The sequence below is a fragment of the Manis javanica genome, chromosome 18 (genome assembly GCF_040802235.1).
Source record: "Manis javanica isolate MJ-LG chromosome 18, MJ_LKY, whole genome shotgun sequence".
In the NCBI taxonomy this organism is placed as follows: Eukaryota; Metazoa; Chordata; class Mammalia; order Pholidota; family Manidae; genus Manis; species Manis javanica.
Window position 1 is genome coordinate 6,730,489 of NC_133173.1, and position 20,809 is coordinate 6,751,297.

The following is a 20,809-nucleotide window of genomic DNA, read 5'->3' on the forward strand; positions in this document are numbered from 1 at the left end:
TCAAATTTCCAAGTTCTCCTGTTTGGAATATGAACAAATGTATTTGCCATAATTTCAAAGAGCAGAAGAAGGTAAAAAGAAAGATCATGTGGACATTGATCCCAGTTCCACATTAAATTCAGTAGTTGTTGAACATCTATTACCAGCAAGAAATAACATCTATGCATCTATGGTTATAACTGTGTTGCAATTCTGTGCCACACTTTCAAAACTTCCATTCTCTGGAAGTATTTCAGCAGAAGCCAGATGAATTGCTATCAGTGATGTAGTTGGTTGAGACATTAGACTGGGTGATGACTGAGTCTACTTTCTGGTGTACGGTAAAGTCCTACAGTGCATTGATTCACTAGGAAGGTGTTGACGGCAGGAATGGAACCCAGGACACTCAGGGTACATGCATGGAGCTATAAGTAAACACACATGCAAAAGGAAAGTAAAAGGACAAATGGGTGGGTGGTCTGCCTAGTTCTAATACGGGAAGACACTAACCCTTGGATGGCAGATTAGAGCTGATAGGCGCTGTTGCTTGTCGGTGAGCTATGTACATGCGGAAGAATTCACTGATACCAGGACTGATCTCTGGAATCAAGGTGTCACCGCATAAGAATACTGTCTTCATCAGGGGGTAGCAAATAGGCTTTTAAACAGACCCAAGTGACTGTGAGATGAGGGTTTCAAGGACTAAGGGACTCAGAACTGTTTCTGTGTAATTTCTTTTCCTCCCCCCACCCCCTTCCCCTAATTATCAATCATAGAGGGCTTCTATCACAGTGTGGGGATTTAAACATCACTTCGTAATTCCCTGTTAGCAGAAAAGTATTTTCTTAACTATTTTTCTCTTCAGTAAAAAAGAATTTTCTTTTTCATGTGAAATCGTTAATTCAGTTAAAAGCTTGTAAGAAAACAAGTCTCTCCTGCTTCTTTATATCCTGAGCTGTGGGTATCGGAGTCAAAGTGAGATGCAGAGCTGGGAGAAGGGAGGGGGGTCCAAGGACAAGTCAAACCTTATGCAAGAAAATAACGACAGCGGAAGTGGTGAATGAGCAGAATGAGTTGTTCTGCGAAGGGGGAGGTTCTTAAGCAAACGCAGAGGAAAGCAGAACAGAAAACATGGCCACAGAAAGAGAGAAATGAGAGACGGAAAGCAGAGTTGTCCGGGGCCTTAGAACTTCCTTATTCCTGTAAGACGTCATTGGACTCTTTTCCTTCAAAGTTCTATTTTACTGCATGGGTTACTTTGAGCAGGATTCTGTTATTTCCAACAAACAGATCCCCAAGTCCAGTGCTTCTCCATCCTGTCTCCGCTTTAGAATCTCCTGAGGAGATTACATTGTATCAGTGCCAAGATCCCACCACCAGACAGTTTGATGTAATTGGCTTCGGTGGTACCAGGGCTACGGGATTTTTTAAAAGGTATCCTGGGGATTCTAATGTGTGGTCAGGGCTGAGAACCACTGTTCCAGCCTAGAGTCCAGAGCTGTGGATCTCACGTGGCTGAGCCTCCAAACAGCCTGGAGGATTTGTTAAAGCACAGATCGTGAGCTGCTTCCCAGCAATTCTGCCATTCAACTAAGTCTGGGTTAGGCCCAGAAAATCCCCAGGTGCTGATGTCCCTGGTCCCAGGGTCATGCTTTGAAAGCCTCGGGTCTAAAGGCACCAATAAAATAATTGTTTGAGGTTTAATCCTCTACCATCATGTCTTTTCCACCAACCTCTATCTCTTATACCTCAGTTTCTGTGAACTAAACACACACCATTCTTATGAAAAGTGTGCAAACAAATTAAGACTGTGTCTTAGCAACAGATTTTTCAATAAAGCCAGAAGCTCTGCCTGTGTGGTGCCAAGCTCTCCTTACAAGCTGAGTTCGATGGGAGAAAAGAGTTTTGTTTGTTTGTTTTTTCCCTTGATCCTTACAGGCTCTGAAAGCCCATGTAAATGACAAACTACAGACTTATTCACCCCCAGGAATGAGCACCGCTTAGCCCTGGGGGTCTAGTGGCCTCTGAAGATTCGGAATAAAGGAAATGGACTCATTGTTATGCCGGTTGCTCAAATGACATCCCTAAAAATAAATGCCTCTTAATTATAAGAAACATGTGTTCCTCTAAATTACAGTGGGGTGGAATTATAAGACAAATGATCAAGTTATTTCAGTTACAGAAGCTTTTTCTTCCCTATTGGAAGATGTAACATTGATCTTTCTTTAAGTAAAATTCTGGACCAGGTAAGTAGGGAGCATGCCAATCATGGCATTCCAATATCCACAGGTCAACCAACCACTGGTCCTATCTCGCTTATTCATCAAGCAATTCAATGAGAAAGGACTGGGTGGTTGCAGTGAGGCTGGAGAAATTAAAATTTTAATGTAACACATGCTGCTCTTAAGAATAATGTTAACAGCAGCAGTGATAGTTACTCTTTTTTGAAGATGTATGATGCTTCAGATACTGTACTAAAATCTTAATATAGATTTTCTCATGATCAAGTAGGTACTGTAATGATCCCCATTTTGCAGCTGGAAAAGCTGAATTCAGATAAAATAAGTAACTTGTTCAGGCTTGCCGAAGTTTGCACTGCTAATAAGTATGTGAGTAGAGATGTGAACCCTAATTGGCTCTAATCCATGTTTTAAAACACCTTTCATTTTATATTGCCTCTTTCAAGAGATTTTGGCTGGGATGAAATCATTTTACAGTGAGAAGAGAGAGGAGGTAAGGGTGAGTCCGGAGTTCTCTGGGAACTCAGAGAAGGGATGTGGCACAAGTCTGGACGCATCACTCACATCACACTCCAAACGTATGGCACTCTTGAAGGTGTACGATGTGGTGATCCTGAGATTCCCAAAGGGGTTATCCTAAGTCCCAGGGAGTGAGGCTGGCCATGCACATGGGAAAAGAGGAAGAAAGGGCTGTGGGTCTAAAGAAACTGCAATCCCTCAGAATAAGACCACAGGGGGAATGGAGAATAGGCCTTAGGTATCTGCAGAAGTGGGCAGTGGGCAGGTTGTGAATGCATTTGCATGTCACTCTAGGATGTCTGGACATTTTCTTGCAGGTGGTCGAGAAGCCACTAAAGCACGTGTGCAAGGAGCAGTATGATGAAATCACTAATGCAGGAGTGTTAAGAATGGACTGGAGGGACTGAGACCAGACAGGAGAGAGAACGAGGGCCTAGTGTTGGGCAGCAGTTGTATGGGGCTTAATGCAACTTAAGTATGATGAAAAAGGACATTTGAGCAGAGAGGAAGGAAGGAAAATCTGCAGGGCCTGGATGCTAAATGGATTTAGGGGTTACATGAGGAAGAGGCTAAGAATAATACCTGGCAATACGATTTTGCTTTTTCCCCAAGGCAAGGAACATAGGAAGAGGTGCACATTCGAAGGTTTCATTTAGTTAGGTTTTGTTTTGTTTGAGCTGGAATGGTTAGTTTTGAACTTGTTCACCTTGAGCTAAATGGATTCCCCGGTATCTTGCTTTCTCCATCAGCAAAGGATATGATTTGGATTGGATTACAATTTTGAAATCAGGCTCTTATGCATCTCCCTTATACCTTTTCCAGTGAATTCTTGTCTGTGCTAAATTGCAAGGTTGATTTAATTCATGCAAACATGAATTCCATCATTTCTTGCTCATGAAAAGGCTGTTCAGGGCCATATTACTATGCTCCTCACGTGCCTTCCCCATCCTTCCCTCCACCCCTTGGGACCATTCCAGTTCCTTTGCAAGCTAATTGGACCCCTTGTTCAAGAGGTTACCCCCCACCCCCACACACCTCCCCGGATGTTCCCTGCTCCCCACAGCTCACCTATCCCTGATTATGTTTACCACTCTGCTCTGCCAGCTTTAAGCTGCTGTGATTTGCGTTCCTGACATCTGGGTCTTGTTCCCACTTCCCAGCAGTGAGACCCCTGGGTTATTTATACCATTGCCACGGGACAGTGAAGGCAAGCTTGGAGCTGAGAGGAGGGGAATTCTGGGGACTGTGATGCATACCCAACAAGGTAATGCTTCCAATTAAACCAACCAAGACTCCTAAAAGAACCACCTGGAGATTCCAGTCCATGCATGGTATTTTGCAGACAGCATTCTGCCCAAGTTCCTGAGTGGGGCAAACGTCTCTATGAGGAAAATGACATCGGTAGCATGTTCAATTGTCCATCCAATGCCACGTTTGCAAGGCCACATTTCCCAGTCGTTTTATTGGCAGGCATCCTCTCTCTTTAGAAAGTGTTTCATCTGAATTATTGGCAAAATTCAGTCATGGCTGAGGTTAACCACTGGGCATGTACAGAATATATCTATATAACTACCTGAAAGGGGATTTGACACTCAGTTCCCCCTCCTTAAGTGAGAGTCTTTCACTTAAATTGGGTGATTATAGGCTGAAGTTCCAACATGGCCATGGGAAAGAAACCCTTACTTACAAATCAGTTTTGGCCCCCTAGCGGCTAATTTGGGGTGAAAATGTTCACATCAAACTCAAATGTATCAATAACTAACCAGTTATGCGATTATGCAGAGGGGAATCCTTTATTATATATTATAAAATCTGGAGGAGTTTTTCTGTCATCCCAGCATTACATATATTAATGTCATTCTTTCAAAAATATTTCAATTACATTGAAAGAGCCCATGTAAATTAATGCAAAAACATACAGTCCGATCAATACGAAAGTCCTGAAGGAGGTTATCATCCAAATTCTTAGATGAGGTTCAACTCCTACTAAGCTAAGCAACTTGCCCACAGCCACCTGTTAAACAGTGATGTGTTTTATCTCAACCTCTAATTACTCTGGCTCCACACATTTTCCAAAACAAAATGTTTTAGAATGCTGGATCTACCAAGGATGCAGAACAATACAGCAAGACTGTCAATTAGCAGCTATACGGGGGAGCCACCTGGTGCACCCTGAGGGCTTGCCTTAGCTGAGTTCTTTTCGCTGTGTCTGGCCAGCCAGACCATGATAAGCACTAAGATTCATGCCAAGAGGCACCTGTGCAGGGAGTTCCTAGCAGGCTCCTCAGGAATTAAAGTGGTTCCCTTTTCCCAGTGTTAGACACTGAAGGGAGAGAAGCAGCAGCCTGGCTGCCCCCTCTGGACACGCACTGTGTGACCTGTCAGCCTAGGGGACCGCTCAGCCCCGGGTGTCTGTCTCCTTCAGTTGCAGGTCCTGAGGCTCCCAGAGTAGAAGCATTAACCTCCCCGCTCTGGGTGCCAATCCCAATCCGAGCAGATGGGTTATCAGGACCCTGTCTTCAGCAGAAGGGGGGGGCCTAGACTAGTCCAGGTTGTCAGGATAAACCCATGCATGGGATGGAGTGTGATACTGACCCACTGCCATGTTTACCCAGTCCCTGTTAGACTGGCCTCAGTTTCCTGCTTTGCATTCCTATCTTTGAGGATTGTTGCTTATCCTGACCCCCTAGTCTGGACTATGCTGTATGTTTGCAAATCCGACTTTCTAGGACTAGAACTTTGAGCTCTTTGTCCCATGCCATTGGCCATGATCTCTGCTGCCATGTTTTACTCATGGGTCAGTCCTCCTTGGGCATGTACATGGGGCAGATGAATCACAGGACCTCCTGTGACCTCACATGAAGCTGTTTTACATTGTGGCCCTCCTGTCCAGAGAACAGCCTTACAGCAAAACGAGTCCATCTGGTCAACCTCCACACATTCCTGGCCTGCTCCCCATCTCTACCAGCTCTGGACAGAGGCATCTTCACAGATGCTCAAGAGAAATTGATCTGGGCACTGCCCTTCTGTTTTCTCCATCACCCCACCTCCTACCCTCACTTCATTCCATAAAAAATGAAAAGGAAGGAATTTGGCCAGACTTCTTTGAAAAATCTGACCAGCATACGAAAGAGCCCAGATTTCCAGTCCTATGGCCCATGGAAGGTACATTAGAGATTCTAGCAAGGGACAAAGAAGGAAATTCCCTTTGCTTTTCAGCATGAGTTTATCCAAGAAACTTTAGCAATTCACTTTGATATGGAATATTTGTGTCTGTAAAATTACCTAAAATTTTTTGGTTACATTTCTGATTACATTAGAGAAGGATTATTTCATCTTTATTTGGATAGAATGCAAATTCATCCGATTTTAAATAAAATTTTAAATAAAGAATAAGGAATTAAAAAATTTTTTTCACCCAGGACCTCCATGGACATTCTATCCCCTTCCTCCAAACCTGGCAGCAGAATTTGTTTTATTTTCTCTACTATATCCTTGAATTCGAAAAGAGGGGAATTCTACATTTAATACCTGAGCATGTATCAATGAAAATGAGCAAAAATAACAGTTGCCCTTTTGTCACTTCTGAGGAGTAAAGTGGAGATGAAATAAATACTGTATCGAATATAGGCACGCCTCATTTGGTTAAGCTTCACTTTAATGCACTTTGCAAGTACTGAGCTTTTTATAAATTAGAGGTTTGGGGCACCCTGTGTCCAGTAAATCTATCAAAGTCATTTTCCTAACAACATGTGCTTAATTCATGTCTCTGTGTCCCATTTTGGTAATTCTCACAATATTTCAAACTTTTTCATTCTCACTATATCTGCTATGGTGAACTGTGATCAGTGACCTTTGATATTACTACTGGACTTGTTTGGGGGACACCAAGAACTTATGCCCACATAAGATAGCAAACTTAATCAATATATCTTGTGGGTGTTCTGACTGCTCCACTGACCAGCTTTTCCCCTGTCTCTCTCCTGCCCCTCAGGTTTCTCTATTGCTTGAAACACAGTGATATTGAAATTAGCCCAATTCATAACCCTACATGGCCTCTAAATGTTCAACTGAAAAGGAGGGTCACGCATCTCTCACTTTAAATCAGGAGCTAGAAATGATTCAGCTGAATGAGGAAGGCATGTCAGAAGCCAAGCCAGGCTGGAAGCCAGGCTGCTTGAACCAGATGGTTAGCCAAGTTGGGAAGGCAATGGAAAAGTCTCTGAAATGCTGCTCCAGTGAACACATGAAGGACAAGAACGTGAGACAACCTGATTGCTGATATGGAGAAAGGCTTAATGGTCTGCACAGATGATCAAGCCAGGTCACATCATTCCCTTAAGCCAAAGCCTAACCCAGAAGAAGACCCTAACTCTTTTCAATTCTATAAAGGCTCATAGAGATGAGGAAAGAAGCTACAGAAGAAAAGTTTGAAGCTAGGAGAGATTAATTCATGAGGCTTAAGGAAAGAAACCATTTCTATAACATAAAAATACAAGGTGAAGCAAGTCCTACTGGAAAAGTTATAGAAAGCTATCCAGAAAATCTAGCTAAATCATTAATGAAGGGGGCTGCACTAAACAATGGACTTTCAAATCAGACAGAATAGCCTTATGTTGGAAGAAGATGCCATCTAGGACTTCCATAGCTAGAGAGGAGAAGTCAGTGCCTGGCTTCAAAACTTCAAAGGACAGGCTGACTCTCTTATTAGGGGCCAATGTAGCTGGTGGCTTTTAAAAGAAGCTGATTAATTAAAAGCATATGCCAGAAAGACAGAATAAGATCAAGAAAATCATTTAAGTAGCTAACCATTCTGTTCCATTGGACCCTAGAGAAAGATAAAACCAATATATGCCCTAGCAGAAGGCAGCCTACTTTGTGTGAGTTGTAAACAGAAATTGTTTTCATCCCTGCTAAAACAATATCCATTCTGTGGCCTGTGGATCAAAGAATAATTTTGACTTTCAAGTCTTATTATTTAAGAAATATAATTTGTAAAGCTCTAGCTACCATAGACAGAGATTCCTCTGATGTATCTGAGCAAAGTTAATTGAAAACGTGGAAAGGATTCTCCATTGTAAATGCCATTAAGAACATTCACGATTCACGGGAACAGGTCAAAATATCAACACAAACAGGAATTTGGAAGAAGTTGATTCCAGTTCTCAGGCATGGTTTTGAGGGGTTCAGGACTTCAGTGGAGCGCTGCAGATGTGGTGCAAACAGCGAGAGAACTAGAATTAGAGGTAGAACCTGAAGGTGGGGCTGAATAGCTGGTCTCCTGATGAAACTTGAATGGATGAGGAGTAGCTTCTCATTGATGAGGAAAGAAAGAGGTTTCTCCAAGTGGAATCTACTCCGGCTGAGGACACTGAGGGTTGTTGAGATGACAATAAAGGGTTTAGAATATTATATAAACTTACCTGATAAAGCAGAGGTAGTTTGAGAGAACTGATCTCAGTTTTCAAAGTTCTACTGTGAGGAAGGTGCTATCAAACAGCATCACATGCCACAGAGAAATCACTTATGAAAGGAAGAGTCAATCTATGTGGCAAACTTCATTATTGTCTTATTTAAGAAGTTGCCACAGCCACCCCAGCTTTCAGCAACCACCTCACGATCACCCCAACATAAACATCAGCGTGGAGCTAAGACCCTCCTTCCGCAAAAAGACTATGACTCCCTGACAGCTCAGATGACAGTGGGCATTTTTTAGCAGTAAGTTATTTTTTTATTTAAAAAATGTGCATTGATTTTTTTAGACATAATGCTATTACACACTTAAGAAACTACAGTGCAATCAGAAACGATAGTGCAAATATAACTTTCATATGCACTGGGAAAACAAAAAATTCATTTGACTCATTTTATTGTGGCATGCATTTTATTGCGGTGATCTGAAATGCAACCCGCAGTACCTCCAAGATAGTCGGCATCTTGTGGCCCTTGGAGACAAGGTTTTAGGAAGGAACAGACCATTCTTTTTTTCCCTCTCTTTTCGTGCCTCTTTTAAAAGAAGCTGATTAACTAAAAACATATGCCAGAGGGACAGAATAAGATCAAGAAAATCGTTTAAGTTGCTAAAAATTCTGTTCCATTGGGCCCCAGAGGAAGATAAAACCAAAATATGCCCTCCCTGCCCCCTGGCAGAAGGCAGCCTGGTTTGTGTGAGTTGTAAATGGAAATCAATGAGCTCTTCTAAGAGCACCAAAATCCCTTTACCAACAAGCACTCACATAGTGAGAGTCAAGAGGAGGGGAATCAATCAACCTCTCCTAATCCTGAAGCCCAGATACCTTGAAGTAGCACAAGGCCTAGGCCAGCTGCAATAAGGGAGCTCAAAAGTGGCTGTTGGACTGGCTTCCTGGGAGCTGCTGGGCCTGAGAGCTTTCTTGCACAGCCCCAAGCTGGGTCATATGCCTTCTGGCCCTTCTGGGAGCTCCACAAAGAAGAGCATAGTCAATGCTACCTACTGGCTGATTATGGAACCTCTGCCTCTCTGGGCTTCTCTGTGTGCATGCCTTTAATCTGGCTGTGTCTTTTGATCTTCCTAATTTATCATAGATCTTCTACATTCTTTCTGTTCTGTTCTGGCAAAGAACAGAATGGAAAGATGCTTCTGTCCAAGCATCTTCCTTGGCTTGAATTACATGCCTGCATGCTGGTCAAGTCTTACTTTGGGCAGCCTACCTTGTCTCCTTTGAATGGCTAGAACATTTCAAACCTCTGTGACTCTGCTTTATTTATCTTTATATTTCTTTATTTAGGTAAATGTGCACCTATAGTGGCATGCATAGATCTTGAATGAGTCTGAGTCGATGAGTTCTGGTGTAACTGGCACTTTAATAAAGATACACAACATTTCTACTGACCAATCCCCCTTGGCTCCTATTATTGATCCTTCACTATTCTGATTTCTGTCTTCATAGATTACTTTGACTGATCTTGAACTTCACATAAATAGAAATGCTGAGTAGGTACTCTTTAGTGTCTAGTCACTCAACATGTTTCTGAAATTTATCCATGTCATTGAGTATATCACAAATTCATTGTTGTGTTTTTTTTTTATTGCTGAATACTCAGTGTATGAATATACCAATATTCACTGTGTTTCTGGGCTTTTGGAACCAGTATCTGGGACAGATGTACTGGCCTTCTAAAAAACCAGAGAGACAGAAAATCAGGGTTCAAGAAAACAGGAGAGGGACCATCAGGTCGGTGTGGGATTACATGAGTCTATGCTACCAGTTCATGAAGTGCTTCCTTTCCTTTGCCCTATGCAATGACTCCAAGCATAGAAAACTTGCCAGAACTCCACATTTCACAAGGCAGAAGTTCTAAGAAATCATCTTCAAGTCTGTAGAACCTCTGAGAAAAGAATATCGCTCCATCTTACTGTGATTAAAAACCAAGTAAAACTCTTACCCATTCTTCATGTCCAGGTCAAATGGCATCTCTTGTCTTTAGCTTTTCCATAACCCTGAGGGAAAATGACTCAACCCCCCCATTTGTGTTCTTAGCCTTTGTTATAATTTTTACCATTTTGTGGCACACTGGTTTCTTTGTAGACCTGATTCCACATTCTAACAAAGTAATCAATGGACTTCTCAAAGAAAAAGATGATCTATTTTTTTTAATGGTTTTGTACCCCGCTTGGCTGGCGCCTAGCAGAGTAAGTACACACACATAGTGTTAATTAGTATACAAATAAATGATTGCTGAGATAGATGAATGAGTGGGTGGATGGGTAGATGGGGGGATGTGTGGATGCTTGGATTGGTGGATGGATGGTTGGTTGGTTGGATGGATGAATGGATGGATGGATGGATGGATGGATGGATGGATGGATGGATGGATGAAGGATGGGTGGATGAACAGGTGGATGGATGGAGAGATGGGTAAGTGGATGGTTGGGTGGATGGATGGATAGATAGAGGGATATAACGACATGTGAATATTGCCATATTGCTTATAAAAAAAAGTGCCTTTTCTGGTATTTGGCAACCTCCAGCAGGATGTTTAGGGCTTTCTCTCACTGTCTCACATTCTCATTGGTTCTGGGAATACATATTATTCCAGCCACCAATGGAATAATGCCTGGGTATCATCTAGAATCCATGGAACATCCTAGCCACGAGAAAGTAGCTTCCTGAAGCTTCAGGATATATTTTCATAAGACCTCTGGATTGGGCAGAGTCACAGTTAATCTCCAACCAGGTAGCCCAAGAATCAATCTGGATACAATAGAAATCTTACCAGTGTAGGACAGACCTGAATATTGAATGACTGGCAGCAATTCTGCTAAGAGCAAGAGACTGCTTAAATATAACTTCATAGGTAACTAAAAGGTGATGTTGAGCCCATTAGGCAGCATTGTGACACTGTGAACAGCATTTAGTACCCAGCTGTTTCTCACCCACCTCTCAGATGGCCTCAGCAGGAAACAAGCCTGTGGCTGTCATGTTTACAGTTAATTAATGTTTACTTACATTTTTAAACAAGCCTCTCAACTGTCACACTTTAAAAAAGATGTTCTGCTCTTAGTTGGAAGTTGTCAGAGCAAAGAGGAATCCTGTTTGTTCAGGGCTGGATGTGTTTATGTTTAAACGTTTATCAGGTAGGAACCTCTTTCCCTCAAAGTCTCTCTCTCTCCTCCCAGAGGCTAATGCTTCCTTGTCAGAGAATACTTCTAGGCGTTGATCATGACATTGGTGTTCTGCTATGCCAGCCATGAACTTGGTTCTCAAGGGTAGACAGCATAGATTACAGCATCTCCTTGGATAGGAGAATAGGACTCAGCATGAAAATATTGCACATTTTGACCAGTATAGAAGAAGGATTCTTAAGGATGGAAGATGTACTTTGTTCCCTCTGCTTTAAAGCATTGAGTCAGCAAACCTGAAGTGCTCAAACCCTGCACATTCCAAGTAAGCCTTGACAGGCTCCTGGGAGATCATCCTGACATTCTTGGAATATTCAGTTAGATAAGAATGTCCTTCTTCACCTGGGGCCTTGGGCCATGCCAGATGGTTGATGGTGACAATGTAATTTAGGGTGTTGGTTCTTGGGCCACTAAGTGACAGCTGGACCTCTAAAGGGTACGGAGAGTGAGCAACTAAGATCAGCCATGCAGGTCACTGAGGCTACAAACTGACCCCCAATTAAAACCCTAGACACCAAGGCTCAGTCAAGCTTCCCTGGCTGGCCATACTCTACATCCCTACTGGAGAATTAAGCACTATCCATGCAACTCCACTGGGAGCAGACACTGAAAAGTTACGTCTCTCTCCGGACTCTTCCTTATGAACATTTTACCTGTGCTGCTTTTAATCTGCATCTTTTCACTGTAATAAACTATAATTATAAGCATAACAACTATTCTGAGTTTTGTGATTCCTCCTAGGGAGTTACTGAACCAGAGGATAGTCAGGGACCCCAAACACCCTCTGTCAAAGAGGAAGTGATGAAGAGAGATGCGGGGTTTCAGGTTGGAGCAGCGGATCAGAACTGAATTCTAACTCTGCCCTTTCTGAATTCTAACTCTGCCTCTAACACTTTCTGGTGGCCTCAGGGAAATCATGCGGCTTCTTAATCCTTTTTGAGATGTAAACAAGATGTCATATTAGATATTTACCCATTGTTTTAATAGATAATCATTGACTTTGTCATTGTTTTGATCACATATGTTCAAAAAGTGCTTAATAGTAGAAGTGATTATTTGGCCCATCTGTGAGCTTTTCTATGCTATTTTAAGCTGCTTAGTTAGGTTAGGTAAACCCTCTAAATTTGGAAAAATGCCCCTCTATACATTTGCAGACAGTATGTTCACAGTTTGTGATCAATAAATGATTATTTTCACATAGTTCCTTGGGTATCATCACCTCCTCTCTTATCTTGAGCTTAAGGCTCTGGTTTCAAATACAACCTCAATTTACAATTTACAGCCTGATAAACCCATGGTCAGTTTAAAATATCATAAGTTGAAAATGCATTTATTACACCTTACTAGTAAACATCAGGGCTTAGCCTAGCCTACCTTAAACATGCTCAGGACACTTACATTAGCCTACAGTTGGGAAAAATTATCTAACACAAAGTCTATTATAAAATGTTGATTGAATATCTCATGTAATTTAGTAAATATTTTACTGGAAACGAAAAACAGAATGGTTGGATGGGTACAGAATGGTTAAGTGCATTGGCTGTTTACCTTCATGACTGCATGGCTGCCTGGGAGCTGGGCTCACTGCCCCTGCCCAGCATCATGGAGAGGATCACACCACCCATCACTAAACCAGGAAAAGAGCAAACTGCACAATTCCAAGTATGGTTTCTACTGAACACAGATTGATTTTGTACCATTGAAAAGTTGAAAAACCAAAGGTCAAACGATCATAAGCTGGGGATCAGCTATAGCCTGTTTCTTATCAATTGCACAGTTGCCACAAGCTTTTATATGAAAGTGCCTAGGACAATGTCAGAAGCATCCTTGGAATTTAGTAACTACTCGTTGGACATGAATATGGACACCTGGAGGAGTTTTTCCAAACACTACTTAATAGGTATATACATTTTTGTTCTTGATCAGTAACTGAAGAACCAGAAAAGTAGGGACCCAGAATATGGGATAAAATGCAATTTCTCGCCCAGTTTTCACTGGTGAGTATCAAACCAATGGTTTGCCCCTGTTAAACTGTCTCCCCAACAAAATATGTTGAAGCCTAATTCCTATTACCTGTGAATGGGATCTTACTTACAAAGAGGGTCTTTACAGATGTAATGAAGTTAAGATGAGGCCATACTCATTATACTAATTAGAGTGACCCTAATCCAATGACTGTAAGAAGAGGGAAATTTGAACACGGACACACACAGAAGAAAGACAGCTGTGTGAAGACAGGCAGGAGTTAGTTACCCTGCCGCAAGCCAAGGGACGCTAAGGATTCCCAGCAGTCACTGAAAGCTCGGAAGAGGTTAACAAAGGCTGTTTCCTGGAGCTTTCACAGAGATCATGACCTGCTGATACCTTGATTTCAGACTCCTGGCCTCCAGAAATGTGAGAGGCTATGTTTCTGTTGTTTAAAGTCACCCAGTTTGGATATTGGTTATGGCAGCCCAAGGAAACGGATACACCCTCCATTAGAGCTTGTCACCTTGTCACGCACTGGTCTTTGGCTTGTGTCTGGTTTTCTCACCTTGACAGAAAGTATTCCACCTCCTAGAAGGTGGAAGGAACCAGCCAAGGGCCTGGAGGCAGAAGGAAGTAACTCACCGTGGGACTCCGGCCCACGCTTCTCAGGTAGGAGAGAAGTCCTTTGGCGTGATAGATAGTCGGCTGGAGATGGGCACTGGGAGCGAGCCACTGTCTGTTCAAATCTTCCCCTCTCAGGGAGCATCTGTGACTGCAAGAACAAACAGCAAGCACATAAATATACATTTAGAAGAAAATAACTTGAGGAAACAAAGCCTGAAAGACAAACAAAGTAATGACTCCAACTCTTCCCTCTCTCTGACTTCTGCCCAATTGGCACCAACGGCAGGCGTCCAGAAATCTGCAGATCTGTCCTTAAAGCTTCCAGACTCTGATTATTCTCAGCCCTCAGAAGAACTGGAAAGCGTATTTGACTTGAAATTGGCTTATCAGAGTTTTAAGACAAAGTTTGGGAAATGTGGTTCCCCAGTATATGCATCCACAGAGAGAAAATTCAGTAAATTTCTCTAGGCTCTGGCATCTTCAATTCTACAAATAATTGAGTTGAGCTCAATCTGTCATGCTGGGTGTGTTGTATGTGATAGTTTCAACTGGCCCCATAACTCTTATTGTACCCCAAAGAAGAGACTGAAACTAAGGAATGATTAAATAAATGGCCCCAGATCGCATAACTAAGAGCTAGGCTTTTCATGCCAGTCTGTCTGCCTCTGAGGAGGCCCAAGGCTCTCTGTCCCATGGCATGGCCTCCTCCCCACCCATAGCTGACACAGAAAGCTTGACCACTGACCCAGAGAGGCCGAGTGTATTTTTCAAGGACATCACCATGGAATATTAGCATTAGAAATTAGCTCAAAATCCTACATCCCCTCATTTGGGAAATGGAGATGTTCACATTTGAAAGTATCAAGTTGCTTTACAAAAGTGACACAGCTGATTGGCCATGGCTACAATTCAGAGGGAAGCAAAACTGAGGCGTGGAGCTATCCAGTAAGGTCATCCTAACAGAGCGCCCGAGATTACCAAGTCCAGCCCATGCTCAGCGGAATCCTGCTAAGACATTATTTACTCGATAGACCTAACAGGCGAAGTGCCACAGATTTGAGGGAGCATCTCCATTAACTGGTGCCCCCCACACGCCCAAGCTGGTACCCTACCCCACCCCTCCCACCGCCCCTGCCCTCTCCATTCCAGCTCCATCCAATTAACCACAGTTCCCTCCAAGCAACTGCACTTGTGGTCTCTTTGCCAGATTGCCCCACAACTCCATCCCTTCCTTGCAACTTTCAGGGGCTCAGCCCTACAAGGAAATGTTCGCGGATTCCCAGGCCATTCCATTCTGCTATTAGTTGCAAAAGCATACAGAATCCCCCTTAACTAGAGCTCTTATAAAACCATTTTGAGTGGATTTGATTGATTCATTCATTCACTCATTCATTCATCCCTTTACATCTCTTCCTTTCCCCGTTAGACAGTAAGCTCCCTGGGAGCAGAACCGTCTCTTTGTTACTGTCAAAACGCCAATGCAGCGACTGTGTCAGAGTTGGCACTCAGTAAATAATTTGGAATGAATAAATGCACCAGCATTTAGATGTAGAATCAGTTACATTTTACATTTTTTAAAAAGCCACTATTTTCAATAAATCTTGGAGGTAGAAGAAAAAGGTGCAACCTCCTCCTTTCACCAGTTCTCATCTTCATGTTTCTGAAATTATCTTTAAATATTAGTTTCCTGCTTCTTGTTAAACCCCTCTTACAGCTCACTGAAAACTGAAAATCTGTAGATTAGTCATTTATCCCCATTTCACCATTACAATATTTTGACTTGAGAAATGGTAGGTGTTTTATCATCATCCTTTCTGGGTTTTTTTGTTCTTTCCTTGCTAGTTTTTTTTTTTTCTCCCTTCCTCTTTTTAGCAGTACTGATTTCTAGAAATAGAGTTTATCTATTCTGCCTGGTAACCAAGGATGAAGGTAAAATATACAGAAAATCTTGAACGCTGACAGCAATGGATTGAAGCGGGCATCCCAGACTTGCTCCTGAGCACATTTGCTGGGTTTTAATGAATTTCTTTTCCCAAATAAAGGTGCTTGAAGGCACAATATTCCAGAGCCCTGGGACTCTCTTCAACTGCTCTGTGACTCCCCTTGTCTGACCTGGATTCTCAGGAACACTGGGGATTTGTATTTTCTTGTACGATGCAAAGGAGTGAATCAGTGAAGGTCCCTGAAAAGCAGTTCTGTTCGTGTGAATGAAAAGGTGGGCATTATATGTGCGTAACAGCCAGCAATTCTGTCAGGGCTCTTGACCTCTTCTTTCCATAGGCTCTGTGGAGACCAAGTTCAGGGGCAATGCCTGCATAGGAAAAGCTCACAGGTTACCACAGAGCAGATACACCATTCTAGGTTACAATTCCCAAAAAACAGGGTGAAAAAATGAAGTTTTGTGCTGCAGTCGGAATAAACCTGAATTTCGGTTAAGAAGTTATACCCTCAATTCTCAGTTCAGCCACCAGATGGGGAATCCAGCACCTCTTTGAGAGCCAGTATTCTCATATGCAAAAAAATGTCGGTAAGCCTGACCTACCTCCCAGGACTATTTGAGGATCAAATGAAATGATATCTATTTTAGGTATCTCCATGGAGAAATATCTGTATTGCTCTGTCTGCACCCGTGTCTATGTGCATGTCACACCCTCACCTCCATCCACCTGCACATCCCCACCGACACCTGTTTCTACATCTTGCTCCACATTTTTAATGCTCAGGGGTGCACAGCACCAATTATCAGACGGGGATCATTGGTTCCTTAGCTCATCCTAGTCTTTCTTCCTTATGAGGAATAATCGGGGAGCTAGAGGCAGGTTGATTGAAAGGGGGAAGAATCTTGGCTGGGAACCCAAAGTGAGAGGCTGCGGTCAGTTTTAAGTACCAACAGACTTGGGCACACTTAAGGATGGAAGGAATGGAATTGACAAGAAAATAATTCATCTATGAACAACATGCAAGGAAACAGTACAAACTGCTGATCAGACTTCGGGCTGTAAGACTTAGGGAGGCTGCTAGATGGGGGCGAATTTTGCTTGTTCTGCCGGAGACGACTCAACAGCGAACCCATTTGGTGTGCACAGGTGGGTGGACTTGGGGAGCCCACGTTTGTACTTGTGTTCAGGGCTCTGCGCGTGGGTATGACTTTGTATCTCTGCGTGTGCCCATTCCTACAGCAGTTCCCACATCTACAGACTTGCACATGACTCAACATATATTACACCTCACTCGAGCGCTTTTCCTTTTAAAGCAAATCCATTTTGCTTCCAATCTCCAAAAATCCATTTGGCATTTTGTGTTAATAATATCGGAGATCCACGCAGCCAGAGAAACTGCTGCCGTTCTTTCCCGAGATTTGTTTTAAGCATGTGAAGATGAAATACAGCCTACTTTGTTATCGACTGTAACGTTTCTGCAATGACAGCTGCTCCCTCTGTGTGGAGTGAATTAGCAGATGGACAGCTATGACTGGCTGGCAGTATATTCAGTGCCTCTAATTTCTGAAAAGGGGTCATCCCTCAAATAGAGTTTGAAGTCCTGCTTTGCGTACAAGAAGAATGAAATGTTGAACATTGCTATTTTTTTCCCCACTGAAAACTGCAAATTTACAGAGGAAAAAAAAAATACTTTTGGTTTTCCCAGGTGATCCAAAGTCACTTGATCCAGCTAGTATTCTTCATTAAGAATAAAAAGGGGGGTGGGGGGTTAGTTTAATTACAGTCTGGTTTAAGATAAAGCTTCTAGGGAGTAAGTGTGCTAGATTTAGGGTGACCAATCATCTGGATTGTTCAGGAATATTGCAGTTTTAGCCTCGAAATCCCTGCATCCCAAAAACCCCTCAGTCCTTAACAAACTGAGACAGGTAGTCCCCTTAATGCTAGATCCCAAAGTCTAAAGGCTGTTTCAATGTTAGGGTCTGGGTCCAGAATTGGGCCTGTTTTAGGCTGGCTTTGAATGTTTTAGGAAGGGCATGCCCCCTGCCCCATCCCCAGGCACCTACACTCCCGGTGTTTACCTCTGATTGCTGTACACACACCTGTGCACTCCCTCTAGGTGCTTACAGCCCGTCTAGGAAGACCTACACATACAGTTTTTGGTACAATGTATTTCTTCCCTTAAAAAAAGTCTCTGATCGAGAAATCTTCTGCATCCGTGGATGTCTTGCTGCCCTTGTCTAGCCTGGATTAATACTTAGTCCATAGGCACACACCTGATCATCTGATCATCTACATTTGCCTTCTTACAGCACTAAACTATGTTTTCTACCTTTATCTTGCATCTACCTACCACTTCAGCATTTTATTAAAAATAAAAATAATAATAACAATAGGAGAAATGTGGGATCAACATATAAATCAAGTACAAAAATCAAACGAATATTCATATTTGACCTGATTGTTTATAGGTCATATTGCATGATCAAAACCAAAAATTTCTGTGATGAATGCCCTTGTACTGTTCACCATGTAAGAATTTATTCACTATGTAAGAATTTGTTCACCATGTAAGAACTTGTTCGTTATGCTTCAGAAGATTGGAGACTGACGAGAATTAGGCTTGAGATGGATTAATGATTGTACATTGAGCGTTGACCCCCCTATACTGAATTTTATTGTTGTTAACAACCATTTGATCAATAAATATGAGAGATGCCCTCTCAAAAAAAAAAAAAAAAGTCTCTGATCTCCTGAAAATATGGTCATTTTATAACCAAACAAAACCATCATAGCTGAAACGATCAAACAGCGCATCAGCAGTCACTGAACAGAAGCCACCCATCACATGGTGTCCCTTCCTCAGGACAGGGTATCCGAGGGGAAAATAGCCTTAAAGGCCCGATAGCCTAAAGGGAAATGGTGCCACTGGGAAGCATTCTTGTAACGTTAGCTGTGGATGTTATGTATCTGCTCAGAACAGGGTTGCCTTAGCCAGAGACTGGGAAACAAGAGATATAACCAAGGACCACAACTCAGAGAAGGAGGACAAGTGAGTCACTACCTAACACAGAATCTGTAAAGGTTCAGTCAGACAATGAAATGAGTCAAAAATGCCCCCATCCATCCTTGACTGATAAATGGGGAGATGGAGAAATGTGCTTGATAATCACAGTGCTCTTGGCACAGCAAGCCGAACTCTAAAGAGACAGTGACGCTGAGGTTTAGCAAGCAGCTTTGCCATTCACTGCACATCCTCAGAACAAGACGCAGCTCAGATGCAGGAGCGGAACATTCATAAAGGTAAGGCAAGGCACGGAAGCTTCCAGAACACGACAGAACAGCATGGGGCGTATCAGCCAGACCCTGCCCCTGGAGCTTTCCAAATAAGCATTACGTGGACGGAGAAAAGGAGGAAAAGTAAAAATCAGCTTCATCTTAAGCCATCGTTGTTGTAAAGCTAAAAACAGTTGGGGCTGCCGGGGATATATTATAATATTCAGACTGTTTTTGTCACACAAAATGCTCAGACAGTCAATAATCTAGAGAGAAAGGAAATGGAAGAGACCAAACCCAGGTGTCCCCCAACACCTCCAAGAACCCAGAAGTGTGTCACTAGAAGACTGATCACCCCAGGTTCCAGGTAAGGAAAAGTGAAATCATTAAAAGATGGACCACTGGAACCAACCTGAGCTCAAATGTCAGCTTTGTTCAGTGCTTGACCCTGAGTCGACACTTGACCTTAGGTCTGTTGGAAGCTAAACTACTTGTTCTTTATGCTCTTGTTTCTCAAAGTATGGTCAGCAACCTGCAGCATCGGCCTCAGGGGGGAAGCCTGTTAGACATGCAGGACCTTAGGTGTTCCCTAGAATCTGCATGTTAACAAGATGCCCAGGGAATGTGTGTGCACATTTAGTGGGAGAAACACTGTTTAGTGAAAGAAAATGAACACTCAGAAAGGAGACCAGTGCTTGACAGAGGACTTCACCAACACCACACTCTCAGGAACCTAGAACACAGGCTGTTTAGAATCTCTAGCATCTCAGCCAGGAACAAAAGTTTGGGGAGAACCCGCCCCCCCCCCCATATTTTAATTTGAGAACCAATATAGAATTAAGATGAAAATATGTTTTTCTCTAAGTTGTTTTGACAAGTCTGATTTCATAATCAATCTGATGGAAGAAATAGAAAGATATAATAGAAGACAAGTTCAGCCGATATCAGGCCAGACCTGATTAGGTGCTGGGCCAGCTTGGAAAAAATAGTGTGACCTTTATACTACCACTTCTATAAGTCAAGAATATATAACCAGTTCTATATAGTTCTATATAGCACTTGCACCCATACCTAGCTGACTCATTCCGAAAAGGTGTCACTCCCACTGACATATTTGATACTCTAAGGTCGAAGTCTCCAAAACTATGTCTTGAGGTCACAATGCTCTGCAAGGAATCTGCCAAACCAGGAAATCTCAGCCTGTGTCAGCAGTTCTGATACCAGGCAGCTGATATGCCCTTGAAGTCGCCTATTGCAACTGGCCAACATTTTGGACCACAAAATATTTACCAGATGTAAGAACTGTTTATTTCATTTTTGAAATTTTAAATCCATTAATAATCTTTGCACAAAGTGGTCAGAATGGAAAATTGTTAAGATTTCTTTAAGTCAGAAACTAATGACTATCTCCATAATGTTAAAAAAGAGAAAAAATCCTTTAAAATAATATAACACTTCCTCCTGCCAATCAGGAAAATAAGGATTGATGGATACTTCATACTTAACAAGTCAGTGCAAGGTATAAAATTTGGTGCAAAAGACAAAAGTATTTATGTTATTTATTAATTCACCAAATCTGTTTATGGTTCAGCACCTACTGTGTG

The 20,809-nt window shown here is 42.4% G+C and overlaps 1 protein-coding gene across 11 annotated transcripts in view; it reads right to left on the reverse strand.

The window, feature by feature from the left end:
- AGBL1 (AGBL carboxypeptidase 1) overlaps positions 1-20,809 on the reverse strand; it is an 822,820-nt gene that overhangs the window by 473,520 nt on the left and 328,491 nt on the right. For all 11 annotated transcript variants that reach the window (XR_012127046.1, XM_073226990.1, XM_073226992.1 and 8 more), the window contains exon 19: positions 14,011-14,140. Coding sequence is in view for 10 of the 11 variants with exons in the window: in XM_073226990.1 (XP_073083091.1) it covers positions 14,011-14,140 (130 nt within the window). In the remaining variant the exon portion in view is untranslated. The remainder of the gene's footprint in view (positions 1-14,010; positions 14,141-20,809) is intronic.